This window comes from Mytilus edulis, chromosome 6 (genome assembly GCF_963676685.1).
Source record: "Mytilus edulis chromosome 6, xbMytEdul2.2, whole genome shotgun sequence".
NCBI lineage: Eukaryota > Metazoa > Mollusca > Bivalvia > Mytilida > Mytilidae > Mytilus > Mytilus edulis.
The window spans coordinates 1089589-1113325 of NC_092349.1; the positions used below are offsets into that span (position 1 = coordinate 1089589).

Genomic DNA, 23737 nt, shown 5'->3' on the forward strand with positions numbered 1-23737 from the left:
AAGCTTCAAATATTTTTTTTATCAATAACTTTTACACAAGGAGACATTTTTGTTTTTTGACAGCATGAACCCCAGTTAATGAGCAAACACAAATTAAGAAAGAAAATCGTTTACAATTAAATTTTAAAGAAGGAAAAAAGGGGGGGGCTAATAAACAAATTTTATTTACGCTCACATCCTTCTAAACAGATTTGCATATGTAAGCTCTCTATAGATAATGTTAAATTATTTCAGGAGTTTTGAAAAAAAGAATATATACAGTTTAATTTCGACTAAAATAGTGATTCTTTTTATAGATTAGGTACCTCAGTTTCGACTCAACATTTCATTTTGAATTGTTAGATGGCAAACTCTTTAGAAGAATATTGTATCTGTTCTTTATGTAATTATGGTGATATTGGCGATAATATTCATTATAACAAGTCCCACATTGTACATATAATAAGATCTATATTTTTCAACGTTTTCAAAATGAAATAACTTGAATTGAAAATTTCCCAACTGTGAAAATTTGTTATTTCTAAACGTCTTTAATTATTATTTCGGAAAAAAAAATTATTTAGCATATTCATATATTTTCATAAAGTTTACTTCTATATGTTTTTAACCATCACCAGCGACTTATTCTCTGCCATCACCAATTAGTCCTAATTATTAAAGATCAATTGACCAAATTCAAATGATGATTGGTATATCGTATTGAATATGACCATCGGTCATCCGTGACGTATCCCAAATAACGACGCATGCCGATAGATAGATCAAAGTTTATTAATTAGCGTCTCGCAATTTAAATTTCATCAAGGGGACTTAATTAAACCAGTTACTATACAAATCTTGAAAAAACGATGTACATGTACTTTTTAATATTTTTAAAACAAATTACGAAAACGTTTAGTGTAAAAATCACCGAATATAAATGGTTCTTTCTTGCAGGTTTTGGCATTTGAAAATAACATTAACGTTTTGGAATTCTAATGCAAAAGACAGTCGATTCAAACTGAAATAACTTCTTTAAAGATGGTTTGATTTTTTTCAGAGACACATGTATTATATATGTCTCAATACATGTATTATATGTCTTTGATTTTATCAAAACAAAAATTACAAAATTATAAAATATGTTAGTTATCGAATGTATACCCTGAACTCTTACTATTTATATACATGTCCTAAGTTACTTAATGTCCTGTGTGCAACCAGGAGATCCTGAACGGTTTTTAAACGTACCATTATTTTATATGCATATATTCAAAGCTGTTCTTAATTATATGCATACTAGGCACAGGCACTTGTCTCAAAAAAAAATTCCTATATACCTTAATATAACACGTGTTATATTAAGGTATAAAGGAAATTTTTTTTGAGACATTGAAGTGCCTGTGATACTAGGTATCAGTGGCGGATCCAGGGGGAGGGTTTCGGGGGTTGGAACCACCCCTTTTTTTGAACGATCAATGCATTTGAATGGGGACATATGGTTGGAACCACCCCCTCCCCCTTTTGTACTGGGTTGGGACCCCCCTCCTTTTCAAATGGCTGGCTCCGCCGCAGAGGTATATTTATATATATATGTGTGTACCAGCCCCCCTCCTAAATCTTGGGAAACAAATGGTAGATTATATAGGGAATCACGGAAGCATGACTGGACGTGACCCCTCTAAGGCAGTCAATGAGTCCCCACTTATGCACCGAAAAGAAACAAGAGGCCAACACCCTGGCATTGTTATTGTTGAAACGAACAGTTATGATGATAAATCTAAAATTATGAAGAACAAACGCAAATTGAAAACTGTGAAGAAATACGAAAATATTTACATAGACAATGATCAGTCATATGAAACAAGAAACTTACAAGCCAGTTTCAGGACAGTTCTGAGAGAAATGGGTAAGGAGAAAGATTACAAGATAGTTGGCAACCGTCTCGTCAAGAAACAACAATAGGAGTTACTGCGGCTTGGAGTTTGGAACGCACGGGGATGGTCACTGAAGACAAACGACAACTCGCAGTTCCGGAAACTGGTACTGGAGTATTCAAATTGTGATGTGTTTGCCGTCACGGAGACCTTTTTACGTCGTGACGAAAATTTGGAAATAAATGGTTTTAAATTTTATGGAAATAACAGAAAAAATCTTAACAGAAATGCTATTAGGGGATCCGGTGGAGTAGGATTACTAGTGAAATTAGACCTGTTAGAAAATTTTGATTGCGATATTTTGAGTTCAGAATATGAAGGAGTATTATGGATTAAACTTAATTCTAAAGTGAACGATGTATGCTTCTGTATAGCAGTTTGCTATCTGCCACCTGCAGAATCAACTAGGTCACTGGAATCGGATGTATTTTTTCAAAATTTGTTGAAGGATATATATACATACCAAAATATGGGTAAAATTATGATATGTGGTGATTTTAATTCCCGTGTTGGATATAACTTAGATTACATTGAAGGAGTAGATTTAATTAAACCCCGAACAGTTGTTGATGGTACTGAAAATCATCAAGGAGATGTTTTTATTAATTTTCTATGTGATGTAAATTTCGCCATGCTAAATGGCCGTTTTAATGATAGTGATTTTACATGTATTTCTGGATCTGGTAGATCCGTAGTGGATTATATATGTGTGCCTTATGAAGATACCGAGTCTATTTTAGATTTTAAAATTATGTCAATGTCAGATTTAATCGCTGAAATTGGTTACGTCCCGCAGAAAATACCAGATCATTCTCTTTTATACTGTGATATACACGTGCCTATGTGTGATGCTAAATATAACGAGAAATCAGATCACGCGTTCAATCAACGTCGGAAATATAAAGTGTCAGATATTCCAAATGATTTTTTAAAAACCGAAGAGATTTCAAGTAAAGTGCACGAAACCATCCGTAATATTGAAAATTCGATGAGGATTACAAAAGATGTTCAGAATGCATACGACAACTTTCAATCGCTTATTATTTGTGAAATGAATAACAGGTTACCAAGTATTAATTATTCAAACGGAAATATGAAACAGAAAAAGTCTCTATACAAGCCGTACTGGAATGAAACTTTAAGCCGACAATGGGATCAAGCGTGTATAGCTGAAAAAAAGTGGTTAAAAAGTAAAGGATCGAATTCAGCGAAACGTTATCTAAAAGAGGCATTCTGCGCAGAAAGGAAAGCGTTTGACCGTATCAATCGTAAATTCAAACGTCAGTACCAGCAAGAGGAACGTCAAAAATTAGAAGATAAACTTTACTCCTCGAATCAACGTGACTTTTGGCGATCGATAGGTAAAGTGGGAATACATAATGAACGCTCGAAATGCATTCCGTGTGCAATTGTTGATGATAACGGGGTTGTTCAGACAGATAAAGCAGCTGTTCTTGACCGGTGGAAATATGACTTTAAAACTCTTTTCTCGTCCGACAATACAGCTCAACTACCTACAGATAGCGATAACGTTAACACTGAAAGAGACGTATCTGAATTAAATGCGCCAATTACAAGAGATGAAGTATTACAGGCCGTGATCAGTGCAAAAGACAGAAAAGCGACAGGAATCGATGACATTCCGGCCGAAGTGTTGAAGAATGAAGTATCTGTAGACTTACTTTTCGAAATTATAAGTGGATGCTTTCGTATGGGAAAAGTACCATCCCAATGGACAATGGGTGTTATAAATCCGATATTGAAGCCGAATGCAGATGATAATCGGAATCCGTTAAATTATCGCGGAATCACATTAATTTCAGTACCATGCAAGATTTATTGTATTATATTAAATCTAAGACTCAGTCAATGGCTAGAAGAAAATGACTGTTTATGTGACGAACAGAACGGGTTCCGGAAAGGAAGAAGCTGTGAGGAACATATTCACTCCTTATTTTTGACTCTAAACGACCGAAAGATATCGCGTAAATCAACATTTGCGTGTTTCATAGACATGAAAAAGGCTTTCGACACGGTAGACCGTATATTACTCTGGTATAAGTTACAAGCGTTGGCATCCGTGGTGAATTCTTAAGTGCAGTTCAATCTCTTTATACAGATGTACAATGTACTGTACGGGTTAACAGTGACAATACCCCGTGGTTTGACGTTTCTAGCGGTGTGAAACAGGGCTGTATACTGTCTCCCACGTTGTTTTCTATTTTCATAAACGATTTAGCCAGCAAAATCAACGATCTTAAATGTGGTTTACAGATGGACACCTCTATGCTTAGTATTTTATTATATGCAGACGACATAGTGTTGCTGGCTCCTGATGAAATTAGTTTACAGCGAATGATGGATACGGTTACCGAATGGTGTGAAAATTGGAAGTTAACTATAAATGGTGATAAGACAAAAGTTGTCCATTTCAGACCTTCTACAATGACAATCTCACGAAGTACATTTTCTTGTGGTGGACAATCGATACAGTTCACAGACTCGTACAAATATCTAGGTGTGTGGCTTGATGAGCATATAACGTTTCAAAAGAATGCAAAAGAGCTCGCAAAGTCAGCTAGTCGAGCTCTTGGAGCGGTATATGGAAAAGTGATATCAGCCGGTGGTGTGACCCACAGTGTATTTAATAAACTTTATTCAACTATGGTAGAGCCTATACTCCTCTACGGAAGTGGAATTTGGGGCTTTAAAAACTTTAGCCAAATCTCGACCGTGCAGAATAAAGCATGTAAACTCTTCTTGGGTGTAGGAAAACACACTTCGAATATAGCGACGCGCGGAGATATGGGCTGGACCTCGACCAAGACTAAACTAAGAAAATCGTGTGTACGCTTACTATGTAAACTTTATAGACTTGATGAGAATCGACTCCTAAGTAAGATTTGGAGATGGTCATCCAGAAGAAGAAAAGGTTGGACTTTTGAGGTGAATAAAATTGTGGACAAGGTGGACAGTAATATTGTTGTACAGGACATTGGCGTTTCTGTGAACAATGCAATGCAAGTGGTCCATGAAAAACTCATCAACTTGGACAATGTAGAATGGCGAAATGAACTTTTAAATGATAAAGGCAACCAAGTAAATGGAAACAAACTTCGTACCTATCGACTTTATAAAGACAATGTTAATGTTGAAACATATACCAGAATAAACATTCCAAAATATCAGAGACGATGCATGGCAATGTTTCGCGCTGGCTCGTTACCGCTAGCCCTGGAGACCGGGCGTTACTCCAGGCCGCCTACTCCGCTTGAACATAGACTTTGTAGATACTGTGAACTAGATGAAATAGAAACAGAAAAACATTTTCTAATGACATGTCCATTATATTCAGATTTGAGATATGACTTTTTACTTGAATGCGTTAAATATATTGAAAATTTTAACAGTATGAGTTTAAATGATCAATTTGTTAATATCATGAACTGCGAAGAAATACAGCAATATTTTTGTAAGAGTCTGCATAAATTCTTTTTACGTCGAAAACTTTTCACTTTTAACTAGTGTTAAAACAAGATTAAGGTCAACCTGATTTTTTCTTTAATTTTAATTTATAACTTTATACTGAAGTATTTTTATTTAATGGATTGCAATTTTATTAACTGTGATAGATCTAGTAACATTATTTTACTTTATTTTTATTCATTACTTTTTAATCGCCAAGTTTATTTTGTTTTTACTTAACAGATAACGTATTTGTAAATTAGTGTTAATACAGATTTTTATAAGAATTTAGTGTAAATATAGAGTTTTAAAAGTGTCTCATAAGTCAATTTTATGGCTGGGTATTGATTGAATGTTTTATGTGATGATATGTATATTGTGTACTTTATTATGACAATCAATATGTGACACTATAATAAAATAAATTTATCTATCTTATCTTATGAAAATTTCTGGATCAACCATTGCTTAGTTCTAGTTATCTTAGGTCCTAGTGTGAAATAAAGCCAATAGGTCTTTTTAAACCCATCTTTATTCATACATGTATCTATACGTTTTCTCACGGATTTGTTCATGCAATATTGAAATTATGTTTACTCAATGCGCAATTACTGAAGTTTATATTTGCTACTTTTCTTCTTAATTTCATATAATTTTTTTTTTTTTTTTTTTTCTTCGAAAAATTAGTGGTGTTGAAATAGGGAATGGACACAGATACCTTATCACATTTAACCAAAGAAATGTTGTATAATGTCATTAATCTGTATTACACGTAGACAGGATGTTCTCTAGAAAACTATACGTTATACACAACCGAGAATACACGCACTGTCGTAATGGAACTTGAATTACTGTATGTTATAGTTACCTGTAATCAGCTTTGCAACACCATGTCATCACAGTTCAAAAAGATTTTCTTCAAATCAAAAGGGAATATTCATTTTTTCTGTAAAATTCAAAACTTAAAAAAGTAGACTTTGACAAAATTATGAAATAGAAAGAATTGAACAATTTAAAATCGTATTTCAACAAAGATTTAGATATAATTTTACAACGATCCTTAAAAAATAACCAAACAAACGTTGAATCAAACGATATGAACCTACGCAGTTTTATATTAAAATACTGACACACACCAGTTTGCCATCTCAGTATGCAAGGCAAGGGTGCTTGGTGAGGTGCTGGAACTTGATGTACATGTTTCATTAAGTTAATACTGTTCTGTTAGGATTGACTGCCTTTTTACAGAGACTTTCTATTCTTACTGTTATCAGTTAGTATAGACGGTTCCTGGCTTAGAATGATTCTCTGCTCAGCAAATGGTGCGTAATTAGCATTTGAATCAAATTTCTTGTAGAAGTAAAAAATACAAATTAATGTATTTGACAACTTTATTCAGGAGCACAGTCTATATTATCCGGCGTAAATAACTTCGAGATTTATGTGGAAGTTTACTCTGCTGCTCGATCTATGCTAATCGATGTTCCAGTATATTTCATATTTATATTTATTCGTGAGGCCTCGTCATCGTTTATATTCACTAAAAGCACAGTCGCCTAAATATTTTATATGGCGAAAAAATTGCGAAAATTGGGGGAAATAATATATTTTTAGTAGCCTTATTATTTTAAAATCTTAAGAGATTGCTTGCAAATTTAACTCTAAAATGAGAAGTGTATGACGATCTATAACGAATATATACATCCATCATGTGTGCAGATACGACGGCGACTAAATAGGGTCTGCCATGAGTGCACTTTGTATGCCCTGCATGTGTGCACCCAGGAGGTCCTCCTGAGCGGTGTTTAGACGTACCGGGAAAATCTTATCTGATTCAGGATCATTTCATCGGTTACACTCCCCTGTCACCAGTGATTCTTTTTTGCTGACATTCTGAAAAAGTATTGTGTAGTCCCTGTGTAAGTGTTGACTCTCAACTTGCACATGTGATTTTTTAACACTCCCCGGACTTCTGCGAAAAACAATTATTCAGTTCACTGATTAAGATGGAAGGTAAACGAACAGAAAGTCACAGGACATTCCGACAAAAAGTCACAGGACATTCCGACAAAAAGTCACAGGACAAAAAGTCAAACACATGTCAAACTCAGGCATAAAGTAACAAAGTAGATAGGACAAAAAGTCACAAACAATTTGTTGACAATTGATTGAATATAAATGAAAACAGATTTTGAAATATCTTCTTTTTATTACATATATTCATTTTTAATTTTAGGAAATTGTTCATAATATAAAAAAGAAGATGTGGTATGATTGCCAATGAGACAACTGTCCCCAAGAGACCAAAATGACACAGACATTAACAACTAGAGGTCTTTACGGCCTTCAACCATAAGCCAATATAAAGAAGATATGGTATGATTGCCAATGAGACAACTGTCCACAAGAGACCAAAATGACACAGACATTAACAACCATAGGTCACCCTACAGCCTTCAACAATGAGCAAAGCCCGAGGTAAAGCCCATACCGCATAGTCAGCTGTAAAAGGAAATCATACTATATCTTTTTGAGCTTTTCTCATCACTTGGCGTCCGTCGTCCGTCGTCGTCGTCGTCGTCGTCGTCCGTCGTCGTTAACTTTTACAAAAATCTTCTCCTCTGAAACTACTAGGCCAAATTGAACCAAACTTGGCCACAATCATCATTGGGGTATCTAGTTTAAAAAATGTGTGGCGTGACCTGGTCAACCAACCAAGATGGCCGCCACGGCTAAAAATAGAACATAGGGGTAAAATGCAGTTTTTGGCTTATAACTCAAAAACCAAAGCATTTAGAGGAAATCTGACATGGGGTAAACATGTGTATAAGGTCAAGATCTATCTGCCCTGAAATATTCAGATGAATCGGTCAACCCGTTGTTGGGTTGCTGCCCCTGAATTGGTAATTTTGAGGAAATTTTGCTGTTTTTGGTTATTATCTTGAATATTATTAGAGATAGAGATAAACTGTAAACAGCAATAATGTTCGGCAAAGTTAGATTTAAAAATAAGTCAACATGACCGAAATGGTCAGTTGACCCCTTTAGGAGTTATTGCCCTTTATAGTCAATTTGTAACCATTTTTCAGAAATCTAAGTAATCTTTTACAAAAATCTTCTCCTCTGAAACTACTGGGCCAAATTAATCCAAACTTGGCCACAATCATCTTTGGGGTATCTAGTTTAAAAAAATGTGTGGCGTGACCCGGTCAACCAACCAAGATGGCCGCCACGGCTAAAAATAGAACATAGGGGTAAAATGCAGTTTTTGGCTTATAACTCAAAAACCAAAGCATTTAGAGGAAATCTGACACCAGGTAAAAATGTTTATCAGGTCAAGATCTATCTGCCCTGAAATTTTCAGATGAATCGGTCAACCCGTTGTTGGGTTGCTGTCCCTGAATTGGTAATTTTGAGGAAATTTTGCTGTTTTTGGTTATTATCTTGAATATTATTATAGATAGAGATAAACTGTAAACAGCAATAATGTTCATCAAAGTAAGATTTACAAATAAGTCAACATGACCGAAATGGTCAGTTGACCCCTTTAGGAGTTATTGCCCTTTATAGTAAATTTTTAACCATTTTTCGTAAATCTTAGTTATCTTTTACAAAAATCTTCTCCTCTGAAACTACTGGGCCAAATTAATTCAAACTTGGCCACAATCATCTTTGAGGTACCTTGTTTGAAAAATGTGTCCGATGACCTGGCCATCCAACCAAGATGGCCACCACGGCTAAAAATAGAACAGGGGTAAAGTGTAGTTTTTTGCTTATAACTCGGAAACCAAATCATTTAGAGGAAATCTGACAAGGAGTTAAGTTGTTAATCAAGTCAATATATATCTGCCCTGAAATATTCAAATGAATTGGACAACCGGTTGTTGGGTTGCTGCCCTCCAATTGGTAATTTTTAAAGAAATTTTGCTGTTTTTGGTTATTATCTTGAATACTATTATAGATAGCGATAAACTGTAAACAGCGATAATGTTCATCAAAGTAAGATCTACAAATAAGTCAACATGACCTTAATGGTCAATTGACCCCTTAAGGAGTTATTGCCCTTTATAGTCAATTTTTAACAATTTTCATTAATTTGGTAAATTTATGTAAATTTTTACCAAATATTTTTCTCTGTTACTAATGGGCAAAGTTCATTATAGATATAATTGTAAGAAGCAAGAACGTTCAGTAAAGTAAGAACTTCAAACACATCACCATCACCAAAATACAATTTTGTCATGAATCCATTTGTGTCCTTTGTTTAATATGCACATAGACCAAGGTGAGCGACACAGGCTCTTTAGAGCCTCTAGTTTTATATTTACATGTTAAAAAATGCGTGCAAATGTAATCAAAAGCTGCACACAAACGTAATGATTTTTGTGCGCAAATGTAATGGTAATGTGCGCAAACCTAATGCACTGATTTATCTGTTTTTAATAAATTTTAATTTAAAGTTGCTACATCATGTTCATGTATAAAACTTCAAGAAAATACAAAAAGAGTGTTTTCTTGTTCAAAGAAAAATAATCTCAAAACTAAATTGTGACTTTTTGTCCTGTGACAGTGTGTGACTCTTTGACTGTGACTTTCTGTCCTACATTCAGATTGAATAGAGGAGTTTGGTTGACCCCGCCTCCCTCTATCTGAGACTACTATCTCAGTGATGAGCTTTATGTTTCATGTACAAATGTATTGTGCTTGTCATATATGTATGTCGGATAAAAGCTCTACAGACCTTTAATATGTTGTATTGTTATATGTATAACCGACAATAAAGAAATAGCCCCTAACAAGTAAGAATTAGGTTACTTCTTTTTGTTTTGACATCTTGCATGGGTTTTTATAGCCCCGTATTAAAATTATGCCCCCACTTTAAAAAAGGGGGGGTATACTGTTTTACCCCTGTCTGTCCATCCATCCTTGTGTCAGTCAGTCCGTCCGATGAATATTTTTCGTCCCATTTTCCTTAGGAACTACAATAGAAGGATTTCTGAAATTTGGTTTCAGGGTTAAATAAGTCAGCTATACTGTGTGATGCATTTTCAGATTCATCACTCGACAACTTCCTGTTTTCCCAACACTTGTATGATTTTACACATGATAGCCAAGTTGAAAGTTGAAAACTAACAACCTAATTTATGTACAAAAAAATTGAAAACAGATATGTTACACATAAACAAACGACAATCACTTAATTATCGGATCCTGACTTAGAACAGGCACAACCATAACAAATTGGCAGGGTATAAGGAACTTTGAAAATATTTAGTTTTTGTGGTTTGGTCTATTTTCCGGATACTGTAAGCAATAAGGCCCCTTTATTTAGTGAATGAAATAATTGTAAGATGCACTTAGCTGTCTGTCATATTTTATATGAACTTGACCTCATTTTCATGGTTCATTGGTCAATGAAACACTGCATTGTTTTGTCAGTTTATCATATGTTTAAAGTTACATGTAGATTTTATTTGGTAGATATGAAACAATTGTAAGTTGTGCATGTCTGAATGGCAGATTCATATATAAACCATGACCGCATTTTATTGTTCTTTGGTCAATGATAAGTTTTCTTGGTTTTGTCATTTTATCAGGCCACATTGAAAAGAATGTCTGTTTCCCCTCCCCCGGGTCTACCCTTTGTAAACAGACCAGGAAGGCAGGTTCTTTTTAGCTCACCTGACCTGAAAGGTCAAGTGAGCTTTTCTCATCACTTGGCGTCCTTCGTCTGTCGTCCGTAAACTTTTACAAAAATCTTCTCCTCTGAAACTACTTGGCCAAATTCTACCAAACTTGGCCACAATCATCCTTGGGGTATCTAGTTTAAAAAATGTGTGGCGTGACCCTTCAAACCAACCAAGATGGCCGCCATGGCTAAAAATAGAACATAGGGGTAAAATGCAGTTTTTGGCTTATAACTCAAAAACCAAAGCATTTAGAGCAAATCTGACAATGGGTAAAATTGTTGATCAGGTCAAGATCTATCTGCCCTGAAATTTTCAGACGAATCGGACAACCTGTTGATGGGTTGCTGCCTGTGAAATGGTTATTTTAAGAAAATTTGGCAGTTTTTGGTTATTATCTTGAATACTATTATAGATAGAGATAAACTGTAATAGCAATAATGTTCAGCAAAGTAAGACCTACAAATAAGTCAACATGACAAAAACTGTCAGTCGACCCCTTAAGGAGTTATTGCCCTTTATAGTCAATTTTTAACAACTTTCATCATTTTTTGTAACTTTTTTAAAAATATTCTTCTCTGAAACTACTTTGCCAAATTTAACCAAACTTGGCCACAATTATCATTGTGGTTTGTAGTTTATAAAATGTGTCCGATGACCTAGCCTACCAAACAAAATGGCCGACATGGCTAAAATTAGAACATAGTGGTAAAATGCAGGTTTTGCTCTATATCTTTGAAACTAAGACGTTTAGGGCAAATCTTTCAAGATTGAAATGTCCATCAGAATAAGATATATCCCCTCACAAATTTTCAGTTGAATTGGACAACCTGTTGTTGGGTTGCTGCCCTAAAATTGGTGATTTTAAGGTAATTTTGCAGTTTTTGGTTATTATCTTGAATACTATTATAGATAGAGATAAACTGTAGACAGCAATAATGTTCAGCAAAGTAAGATCTACAAATAAATTAGCATGATCAAAATTGTTAAAGGACCCCTTAAGGAGTTATTGCCCTTTATAGTCAATATTGAACAACTTTTCGTCATTTTTGTAACTTGTATAAAAATCATTTCTAAAACTACTTGGCCAAATTTAACCAAACTTGGCCACATTCATAATACTAGGGTAACTATTTAAAAAAAAAGTGTCTAATGACCCCGCCTACCAACGAAGATGGCCGACATCAGTAAACACATTAACAGGTGAGCGACACAGGCTCTTGAGAGCCTCTAGTTTTTTTTAACTGGATGTGATTGTCATAGCATGGTCACATGAATGGTTTGACTTGTCCAGTCCAGGCCACTTATCAGTTGTTTGTGCTCAATTTGAGTGTATTTATTTAGATTATCAATCCTTCTGCATTTAACCAAAAATGGAAACAAATTATTTTCAGGAAAAAATTAATTTCGATTTTTTTGTGGAAAATATTTTTTTGACCCGGGCGCTTATTTTTGACCCGTGTGGGGGGAGGGGAAACAAACATATTTTTAATTTTGGCCTTAGATTTTTTAAGCATAGGTCTACTTGTTGTATGGAATGACTACAAGGTATCATATAAAAAAAGATGTCTGCCTACCAAGGTTAATTTTACTGTGACCTCATATTCATAGAATAATGGTAATATTCATGATATTGAACAGCAAGAATGATGAGTAAGTTGATATTATATACAAATAAGACAAAATTTTCAGTTGCCTACTAATTATGTAATACATGTAGTAGTTATTTTTGTCATTAAATGATGTTTACCCTTTTATGTGTAGGGCAAGAACTTGAAAGATAAAGGGGAAACTATAAACAGAAGAAATTAGCAACAAAATAAGATTTACAGAGGTCAACAAAGCCTAAATGGTAACTCCACTGTTATAAAAGTTTTTTTCCTTGAATAATGATTAAATATTTATTAAAATAAGATGTGGTATGATGAAAGAGAAAACTATCCATCAGAGTTCAATTTAGTGGATGTAAGCATTGTAATTACTTATTAGAGGCCATTGATGACCTGTAAGTAATGAGAAAACCCATACCTTATACATGTTATAGTAATCTATAAAAGTCAACACTAACCAAATTTAAAACAGAGCATCAATTCAAACGTCAAATATACCAGACTAATTTATAAAAACAAAAAATTATGAAAAATAAAAATGACGGATATGAACCAACATCAACCACTGAACTATGTACAAGCTCCTGATATTAGACAGGTATAATAACGCTGGGTTGATATAAAAATAAGAAACACTTAGTAGTCTGATTTCCAATGAGACATTTCTCCAATAGAGATCAAATGACATTTAAGGAGGCTCTAGGGTATAACAATTTCAGAAAAATGTTTAATATTTTTTTTTCATAACTCATTTTATTTATAACTTTATCATATGGTACACCAAATCATTCAAAACAATCAATTCGGTTTGGCCGTAGATGACTTTTAAAATGCATATATCATTGAAAAAGCTCCAAATTATCTCCCTTTGGTGCAAAAATGCCATTTTTTGGCATTAGAAATGTAATATCTTATTTAACTCATCGGTGGCCTATATTTTTTTATTATAATTTTAAATAAGCTGTACTTTAACTAAACTATTATAAAATTTAAGCGATTTCTGTAATTTAGTACTTGAATATTTATAAAATTAAAGTTTATCATATTAATCATAAACATGATAAAATAGCCATTTTATTGATCTCTTCACTGATAATTTTTGAGTTTGTGTATTTGTAGGTCAGACATCTCGATTTTCATGGTCATCATTCACAGATCAATACTGAACGGAAAACTTAAAGCTGATATTTTTCTCCATAGTGCGACTTTTTTTTTTTTAATTTGAAATGGAACATGTTTTTTCCTACATATATTTGAAAAGAGGAACTTTCAACATGATGACTATAAACAAAAAGGAGTCATATCATCACGATCATTGATGCACAAGAACTTGATCATATAAATACAACAATGTAATTATCAATTGAAAGATGGAACGAATGAACAAGATATTAGAATGTTGTTGTCCAAATAAACTTGCTTTGTCTTCTCATTTGAATCTCTCCATTCAATAAAGATGTACAGAGGAAGATCTTTGAAGAACAGATTGAAAAAATGTTTTGTCTAAGAATTGCAGGAATATTCTAGTGAATGAAATTATTTATTGACTTCACTCTTATATAGTGGACTGAATAATTGCACATAGCAAGTTGTGAATAAAGAAAGCAAAAACTTTAACAAAAAGTGTTTATATTATAAATTTGCAAATATAAGCATACTATTATGTACACCACAAAGGTATATATAATTCAAATTGTTTGCCTATACAAGTATTGCAATGAACCTATAACAAAGAAAATCTTACCTCGTGAAAAGAGTGAACTATTCAGTCAGAATATGAAATATTTTTTCAGTTCTATTTTTCATAATAGAATAAACAAGACAAAGATTTCAAAACAATATTTTTTTCATTTATTTAGAAATTTCATCATTTTGTTTCAGTTAAAGGACTTTATTCTTTGACCATGTTGACTGTAAAATATTATTATTATACATTCCAAAATAAGAATAATCTTTATTGTCATATAAACAAATAAAAAACATGTTTGTGACAAAAAAAAAATTTTTTATATATATGTATATATAAAAAATATAAAAAACTCGTATACATTTAAAACATTTTACTACCAAACAGCATTCATTGTAACATACACATAACTTTATATTTATATATATATATTTATAATTTTAATCCCATAGGATTTTATTTTGTCCCATGGGATATTAAAAATCCCATGGGATAATTATAGTCCCATGGGATTTTTTTTGTCCCATGGGACAACAAATATCCCATGGGACTACAATAATCCCATGGGACCAAAAAAAATCCCATGGGATTTAACCAAAATCCCATGGGATAATGGTAAATCCCATGGGATTTTGCCCTGTCCCATGGGATATTGAAAATCCCATGTTTTTATAATTCAAATTGCAAAATAAATATGACAGTAACAGTATAAAACCAATGAAATTATTGAATCCCATGTAATTCCGCACATTTTGGTTATATACATGATATTGTAGCTCTTGTTTGAGGCGGCGGCGGATTTGCAAATGAGTGTTTTGCAAATTTAAAGTGTCCAGTGTTTAAAGCAAGATCATAGAACGCAAGATATTTTTTTTTATCGAGGACCTTGAATTTCAATATCGTTGTAAGCTGAACAGACATGTATATCACAACAACCAGGGACTTTCTGTTCTAAGTTTATACTTAATATAGAAAGTCCCTGCTACAACGAATGGGAGTGTTTAACTACTAAGGCATTGACCATAATGTTCTCGTACGATCGGGTGACGTTAAAAAAAAACGATCCAACAGCTGATTCAGCCGGTAACGAATTTCCGATATCATAAAAGATTCACAATACGAAGGGAACTTCCTCTGCTTAATTGAGCCCTAAATGAATGTGAATAGATAAGTTTTATTCAAAATTGTCGAAAGCAAAGTTTCATATGAGTTCTCGTACGAATATATACTGAATAACAGACAGACGGCCACACGAAAAAATAAATAAAACTATACTGAAACTAACTTTCGATCAAAAATCCGGAAAATAACAGATATATCATGTATCATGATAACACTGTTAAAACTGTAAACTTGTGTTGTGTATAATATAAATTCAAGTTCTTCGTGTACATATTTCATTTTATTATTTCAAATAAAAATTTTGTGTAGAAATTTCAGGGGAGGCAACTTAGGTAGTTACGGCCCTGACAGTCTTGTGCTAACCTGTTCTTTTTTTTTGTATAATTCAAATTTCACTAAATTATTACGATTACCTGAAAATGGGATCAACAATCGAATACAACTTCTCTGGTAAAACTGATTTTAAAGGTGCCATTAAAATATCTGTTGCAGCCAAACCTGGATGAACGGAATTTGCCGTTACAGGAGTTCCTGAAAAATATAACGGGTTTGTTTGGTATAAGAAAAGACTCAGCATGAAAACAAAAGGAAGCTTAGACTAGGTGGTATACAGCTTATTCATTATATATAGTAGCGCAGCTGTGACTTTGTATCCGAGGTAAATACAATTGACTGTTCATCTTGTTAGGGCGGCATATTAGTGTCACCGTTAACATGGTTAACACACACACATATCCCATTATCAATCCACGAACTTTTTTCCCGAACGCATAGTATATGCTCAAAACGAAACAACGACGTCTACTACTACATCTTTTTTTTTTAAATATTCTAATGAGTCATATCTACATCGTAGGAATGAAGACATCATTTGATACCTAAATTACCAAATTATATTCTACATAGTTTTATCATTACAACTACTTTGTTTGAAATATGTACTATACTTTCCAGTGTCTGTGTTTGTGACAAGGCTCGATATGGTTCTGTTACATCTAGGGTGATAAGGCCGTATCAATTTGCTGATTGAGAGTTTCTATGCTCCGTGTTTAAAGCATCACTATTACCAACGTTATTTCAACTGATCGGGCGGAGCTTACGTTTTAATTTGCATCAGGACAGTCTTTTTGAAGATGTGTGTGCATGGTGTGATAAGGATGATTGCCGTTATTATTATTTTTGATTTCTAATCACCTATCAGTGTCATCAAAGGAATTTACAAAAGAATGACTGGACACTTCATTGGTGAGTTTATCCTAAAACACCTATCTATAGATGAACGGGTTTATTATGAGCGAACCGGTTAAACCCCGCCCAGTCAAGTGAATGAGTAATACGACTTTAAAAGATGTAGAGCAGCAAAGAAAGCGATGTGTCTTTGCTTTTTGTGTGTTTTCGCTGTGCATTTACTGAGTTTTTGTCATGGATGGATACCTCAAATATTTCGTTTCTCTAACAGTGGATGTTTGTTTGATTAACATTTATATATTAATGTAAATATACATACCTTGAAGGATTTTCGACAACATCTTTGAATGCATAACATTAGCTAATTTGCTTGTGTCGTAACCAGCCAGGTCCGGATAAAGCATACCATCATTATTTGGACCTTTGTCATACGTAAGCGGTGATCTCCGCCATAAATGCCGAAGTGAGCTGACATTTATTACACGTGAATTTCTTGTCTTTTTTAAAAGGTCAAGTAAAAGATAAGTTAACAGGAAGTGTCCTAGATGATTAACCCCAAAAATTATATCATAATTCTGCTTTGTCTTTGAACCTATTGTTTTATAGGCCCATCCTGCAATACCTACAATGTTCAAATATACACGAATTATATAGGGTACACACTTCTAGTTGTTCCTGTTCTCTTGTCTAGTTATCATGCATCTTCATTCCTCAGATCATACAATAAAAATGAGTGTCATTATTCAGCTTCCGCTTTATGAGGGGGAGGACAGGGGTAAGGGAGACAGGGAGAAAGGGGGTAGGAGAAAGGTGAAAGGAGAGGAATGCTGGGAAAAAGGAGAAAAAGTTGGAGAAAGGAGAAAAAATAAAATATCTCTTTTTTTTTTAAATGATCTAATATTTCAAGAAAAAATATCTCAAAAGGAGATGTTTTATTCTAATGGGAGAAAGGAGAACGGGGGTAGGAGAAAGGAGAAGAGGGGTGGGAGAAGGGAGAAGGGTACCCCCTGTCCTCCCCCTCCTTTATAGGCGACCTGCTGTCTTTGGAAAATTAATTTGTTCAGGCCCTTTTTATGTATGCCAATAAGCTATGTATTTGAGAATACCATATTCACAGCAATGATGTTTAAATCTAGTTACATGTAACACATGTCCTTGACAATGAACGCCCTACAACAATGAATCCGTTTGATAGTATACGTGCAGGCTAAAAACAGCACCGGTATGGAGCAACTACCAACATTTCAAGAGAGAAACCCAACGGCAGAATTTATTCAAAACAAGCATTCTGTGAGTATTGCTTGACAATACATAGTCCACTACTGGTTAAAAATTCATTGTAATGGAACGAAATCCTAACTTGATATGATGTAAACTACATAAATATATCAAGTCAAAATGTTCAAGCATGACGTAAAAACTGTTGAAAACTGATTATTTAAGTGCATTTTCTATGTCCAAAGACCATTACTCTGCACAAAATCATCAGACAGGAACAAAATTCGAACTTGATCTGTAACTTGTCATGATAAAACTAGATACTAATTATCAAAACAATATCTTCAATGACAAACAAACCTACCACTAAATTATTCAAACAATTTATCAAAGAAAAAGGAAAAAAATCCAAAATGTCATTTTGTCTTTTAAATATCTTAAAAAATAAGTTATTTCCCTTTGAACAGAAATCTACTAATTAATAAGTATTTCATAAAAAGAAAAAATCTAGAGAAAGGGCTTTAACTGAACAAAGAGAAGCTAAAATCGTGAAAATTAAACTTGACCTGTAACTTGTCATGATAAAACAATAAACAAAATATCAAATCAATATCTTCAAGCACGAAGAAAAATAGTCTGGAAAACTGATTTGCCGGACTGACAGAAAGACAGATTGACGGAGTGCAAACCTAAAGTCCCCTTCGACGCCGTCGTCGGTAGGGGACTAAACATACCAAAATAAATTACGCCAGACAGTGCTCAACCAACGACAACCACAGGATTATATTTTTCTGGCTTGAAAACTTAAAATAATGTGTCAAGGTTGATATAAATATAAGGATGTGGTTTGACTGTCATGAAACAAATATCCATCACAGACCGAATAACGTCTTTAAACATTGAATATGTAGGAAGGTTTCGGTTTTATGCTACTTATAATTGCTATGCTGAGCATGCAGCATTTACAAGTAGGAGTAAAGACCTGTTGGCTCTAAGTCAGATTTACATGTGTAAATGGCATAAATCTTAAATTCCGGTTAAAACTGGTAACATTTAGAGCAAAGCTACTACAATGAAACTGATAGGCTATTACAAATAATTATTAAAGCCCAACAGTGTTTCTTACACTCGAGTTATATTTTCATTCGCATGTTGTCATTTGTTATAGATGTATGAGGAATATACACGTGATAGTCTCTGTTGAACAATTGAATTGCGTTAATTATATATGTATATCCAATCAATTGATACCTGAATTATTAATGAGGATGTCAAGTCTTTTTTCTTCATTTAAAAATTGTTCTGCAAATTGTCTGACAACCTCCAAATCCATAAGATCTAAGTACATGAAACGTACATTATCGTTTCCGGTTTTGTCTGTAAAAAGATAAATTAGTAAACAAGAATATAATGAAAATCAAGACTTATTCAATGCTCTTCAGCCTCGTACCTTATGTGACCTCTCTGATGAATCTCTTGTAGATAAAAAGCGTGTCTATCGTTTTTTTTGTTTTTTTTTTAATAAGGTTTATATGCCTCCCCAATTTTATTCAAATATATGTCCAATTTCGAATCATCTTAAAAATATATATATCACATTTAATTATTCCTAGCCCAACACCATATATTATGTCATTTGCACAGGAACTTTTTTAAATTCCTATAATATAACATATTGGATTTTTTTTTGAGACAAGTGACTGTGGTCTTTTTGGTAATTTATACCGGTTTTTTGCTGTTTTGTTGACATGCATAGCATGCATCTCATTACCTTTTGTACTCTTTAATATTGCAGAACAAAAGCGAACGTTATTTTTTTTTACTCAGAACGTGGAAGATTTTGGAATAGAATAAAAACGTTGGCATAAAATAGAACCTGTCGTTCAATGATCGAGATAAAATAAACAAAACAATTCACAGTATTCTTAAAAAAATTAAGATAGTTCTTTGTGTTTGGTTTCAAGGACACATTGGAAAATGTGGGTGCTCCAATATTATCATATAAACGATACCAAAAGCGATGAGAAATAAACAGACCCCTTACCGTAAATCTCTTTAATGGTTTGTATTGCCTTTCTAACATACACGGTCCCTTACCGTTAATCTCTTTAATGGTTCGTATTGCCTTTCTAACACACACGGCCCCTTACCGTTAATCTCTTTAATGGTTTGTATTGCCTTTCTAACACACCCGGCCCCTTACCGTTAATCTCTTTAATAGTTTGTATTGCCTCTCTAACACACCCGGCCCCTTACCGTTTATCTCTTTAATGGTTTGTATGGCCTTTCTAACACACCCGGCCCCTTACCGTTTATCTCTTTAATAGTGTGTATTGCCTTTCTAACACACCCGGTCCCTTACCGTTAATCTCTTTAATGGTTTGTATGCCTTTCTAACACACCTGGCCCCTTACCGTAAATCTCTTTAATGGTTTGTATTGCCTTTCTAACATACCCGGTCCCTTACCGTTAATCTCTTTCATGGTTTGTATGCCTTTCTAACACACCGGGCCCCTTACCGTAAATCTCTTAAATGGTTTGTATTGCCTTTCTAACATACCCGGTCCTTTACCGTTAATCTCTTTAATGGTTTGTGTTGCCTTTCTAACACACCCGGTCCCTTACCGTTAATCTCTTTAATGGTTTGTATGCCTTTCTAACACACCGGGCCCCTTACCGTAAATCTCTTTAATGGTTTTTATTGCCTTTCTAACACATCCGGTCCCTTGCCGTTAATCTCTTTAATGGTTTGTATTGCCTTTCTAACACACCCGGCCCCTTACTTTAATCTCTTTAATAGTTTGTATGCCTTTCTAACACACCGGGCCCCTTACCGTAAATCTCTTTAATGGTTTGTATTGCCTTTCTATAAACATACACGGTCCCTTACCGTTAATCTCTTTAATGGTTTTTGTTGCCTTTCTAACACACCCGGTCCCTTGCCGTTAATCTCTTTAATGGTTTGTACGCCTTTCTAACACACCGGGCCCCTTACCTTTAATCTCTTTAATGGCTTGTATTGCCTTTCTAACACATCCGGCCTCTTACCGTTTATCTCTTTGATGGTTTGTATTGCTTTTTCCTTGTTCCTGCTGGCTATGATCACTCTTGCTCCTCGGTTCGCTAAATCAATTGCAGTAGCTTTGCCTATACCAATATTGCCACCTGGGAAAAATGATACTTTTGATTATTGAAGCCTCTCCTACAGCTTGCACAGAGGCTGGCGAAAAAGTAGGTTTAGATTAAGAAACATTATTAACAGGTTTGAAACTGATCACCATCATGACCATAAAAGATTTAGTGAATTACTAATCAACGTCTGATCAACGTATTAATATAATTAAACGCTTCGATTGTTTTTGTGGCATTACATTCACATTTGTCATTGTTTAGAGCAATTTAACCGTTTCTGAACTAATTTTAAAAATAATGTAATTAATGTCGATAATTTCAGTAGATATTTGGCCAAGTTAATAGTTTATAACCTTTATCAGCTCTCAGGATGAATCGGAATGTGTTAATTAACATGTTTTAGAAAAATTTACAACTAAAAAGCAACCTTTTTTAAGCGGCAATAGTTTGATCTCATAAATTGGTTCTAGTTGTTTTCTGTAACATATAAACGTATATTTCATAAATTCAATGTTCTTCGTCAAAACTGTTTGTTTTACAGCGCATCTATTTCGTAAACTGCATGACGCAGAAATCAGTAATAATGATTGCACTCGGAGGGGATTTTTGTTTAAAATAAAAGTAAATTATTTTATAATCATTACAAAAACAGATTCTCAAATTGTTATTTATGGATCATTGGATCAATTGATCTCGATGGTTAAATTACAAAATGAATCGTCGAATTTCAAAATTTCGGATTATAAAATTCGCCGGTTATTTGAGGAAGTTCGCTACTCAGTTTCAAAATAGCAAGCTTTGTATAACACTAGTATATATATATTGATAGGGAATTAATAAAGGAACCAAAAGAGCAAAAATAATTTATAGGTCAATGTGCTTGTTTCGAGATATAAGCCATTTAAAATTTGGCGTGAAAATGTGCTCTCTATTGATTTTTTATAGCTTTACCATTGACAAGTTTAGGTGCTTAAAAATGATTAAAAAAATAATAACGAGTTTATAAGACTTTACAGATGGCTTATAATGATACATGTAAAAGATTTATAAAACGAAAAATGGGGGTCAATTGGCAAATTTTCTAAGGCATTCAAATGGATAAAACCAGAGGATTCCGAAAATCTGACAAAAATTCCAAACTTCCTCAACTATATCGTTAATGTACAGCAACAGTCTATGATCGTCTATGGTTATAAACTAATATTTGAAATTGACCGTTTTTAGAAACAAATAATTATAAACAGGAGTATGTATAAAATATGGTCATGCCTGGACTGGACATCTACCACCTGGCAACACATCTCGTTCTAATTTCGGGGCATTCGTGTGTCTGAGCGGAATGTATTATATGTATTAGGCCAAACAAAAAAGTATGTGTGCTTATTGTCACATGCTAAAAAAAACAGGGTAGGTAGGGATTTTTTTCATTTTTACATCGAGTCTATGGGAGCATCATTATGACTTTAACAGTGCGTAATCAAAAATCGCAAATCAACTTTAGGGTAGGGGATACCAATTAATTTAGGGTAGGTAGGGGTAAAGTAAACACACATACTTTTTTATTTGGCCATAAATCAGGACCTGTAGCCAGGTTCCTCGTGTGCGGAAAAACACATGTTCTCTTTAAGTTCATGTTTAGGAACTATTGTAGCAACGGTGACCTGTTTGAATGTATAATAATTTCTATCCTTATCCAACATACCCTCTAGTGACACTTAAAACCTCGCCTTAAATTTCACCATGATCGCCAGCTTTGCAGAACCCATTTACTGAATTTAATTGTTTTTGTCATGAAAATGCATGAAATATTTGCCACTGGACGTTTAAAAAAATCAATAAGCAGCTATTTTGTTTGTGTCAACATCTGTCTTCCCTCTGTTTTCGAACTTTACCATATTAAATTCGTATTTATTAAATTGAATTTAATCTACTATTTGCTATTTATATTTGTATAGTACTGCATGCTACATACAATTACTATCATAATGATAATCTGTATTATTATTTTTATTAGTACTACTACTCGTAATAGTATTATCATTTATTCTATTTTATCATCTAGTATGTATATCTAGGCGAAACACATATCCTTACAAGATCTTCCAAGAAGTCACTGACATGACCAATGACTGAAAATATATAATTATGATCCTTACGGCCTACCGTACCACAAGCTGTAAACAAAAATGTTCGATTGAATCACCTGTTATTAAAACAGTTCTTCCATTTAACGTTACGGTACTTTTACACCATCTTGTCGTTCCAAAATAATACTTAAGAGTCAAAACTAATAAAACGAAAGTGAAAATAATCCAAAGATAAATCACCATGTTTGCCAAACCTACTATTTATTTTAAAGTTTATAATATAAAAACAAATCCGGTCAAAATATGTTTACAATCAATAACCATTCTAAAAATAGGATAGCGACAACTTTGAAAAGAAAAACACACATTGACCGTAAATATGTAAAATGAATACAATGGGGTTTTTTTTTATGTTGAGTTTAAGAGATTATATAAATGGACCTAAAAGCACAAAGCGCCGTGTCATTGTTCCTTGTTTAAGGAGGGGGGGTTGGGGGGGGGGGGGGGTCTTTTAGGGGATTTTTTTTTCTTTTTTTTTTTTTTAGAGTTTCGGGATTTGGGATTCCAAAAGTTATTTAAATTCGGGACCTCGGAATTTCGTGTTTTTAAGCCCGGGATTTCGGGA

At 33.8% G+C, this 23737-nt stretch overlaps 1 protein-coding gene and 1 long non-coding RNA gene across 4 annotated transcripts in view; one reads left to right on the forward strand and one right to left on the reverse strand.

The window, feature by feature from the left end:
* LOC139526892 (retinol dehydrogenase 12-like) overlaps positions 1-23394 on the reverse strand; it is a 47782-nt gene extending 24388 nt beyond the window's left edge. The window contains exons 1-6 of one of the 3 annotated variants that reach the window (XM_071322041.1): positions 23229-23377; positions 20970-21058; positions 20044-20071; positions 19145-19270; positions 16995-17297; positions 15901-16018 (exon numbers count right to left, since the gene is read on the reverse strand). In XM_071322041.1, coding sequence (XP_071178142.1) covers positions 15901-16018; positions 16995-17297; positions 19145-19270; positions 20044-20071; positions 20970-21058; positions 23229-23355 — 791 coding nt within the window. In that variant the 5' untranslated portion in view covers positions 23356-23377. Of the gene's footprint in view, positions 1-15900; positions 16019-16994; positions 17298-19144; positions 19271-20043; positions 20072-20941; positions 21059-23228 lie in introns of all 3 variants that reach the window. The other 2 variants (XM_071322039.1, XM_071322042.1) reach the window with 2 other exon arrangements.
* On the forward strand, positions 7218-14416 carry LOC139525930 (uncharacterized). The gene is made up of 3 exons (XR_011665052.1): positions 7218-7394; positions 12833-12920; positions 13798-14416. It is a non-coding gene; the product is annotated as an uncharacterized lncRNA (long non-coding RNA).
* Positions 23395-23737: the final 343 nt, after the last annotated feature.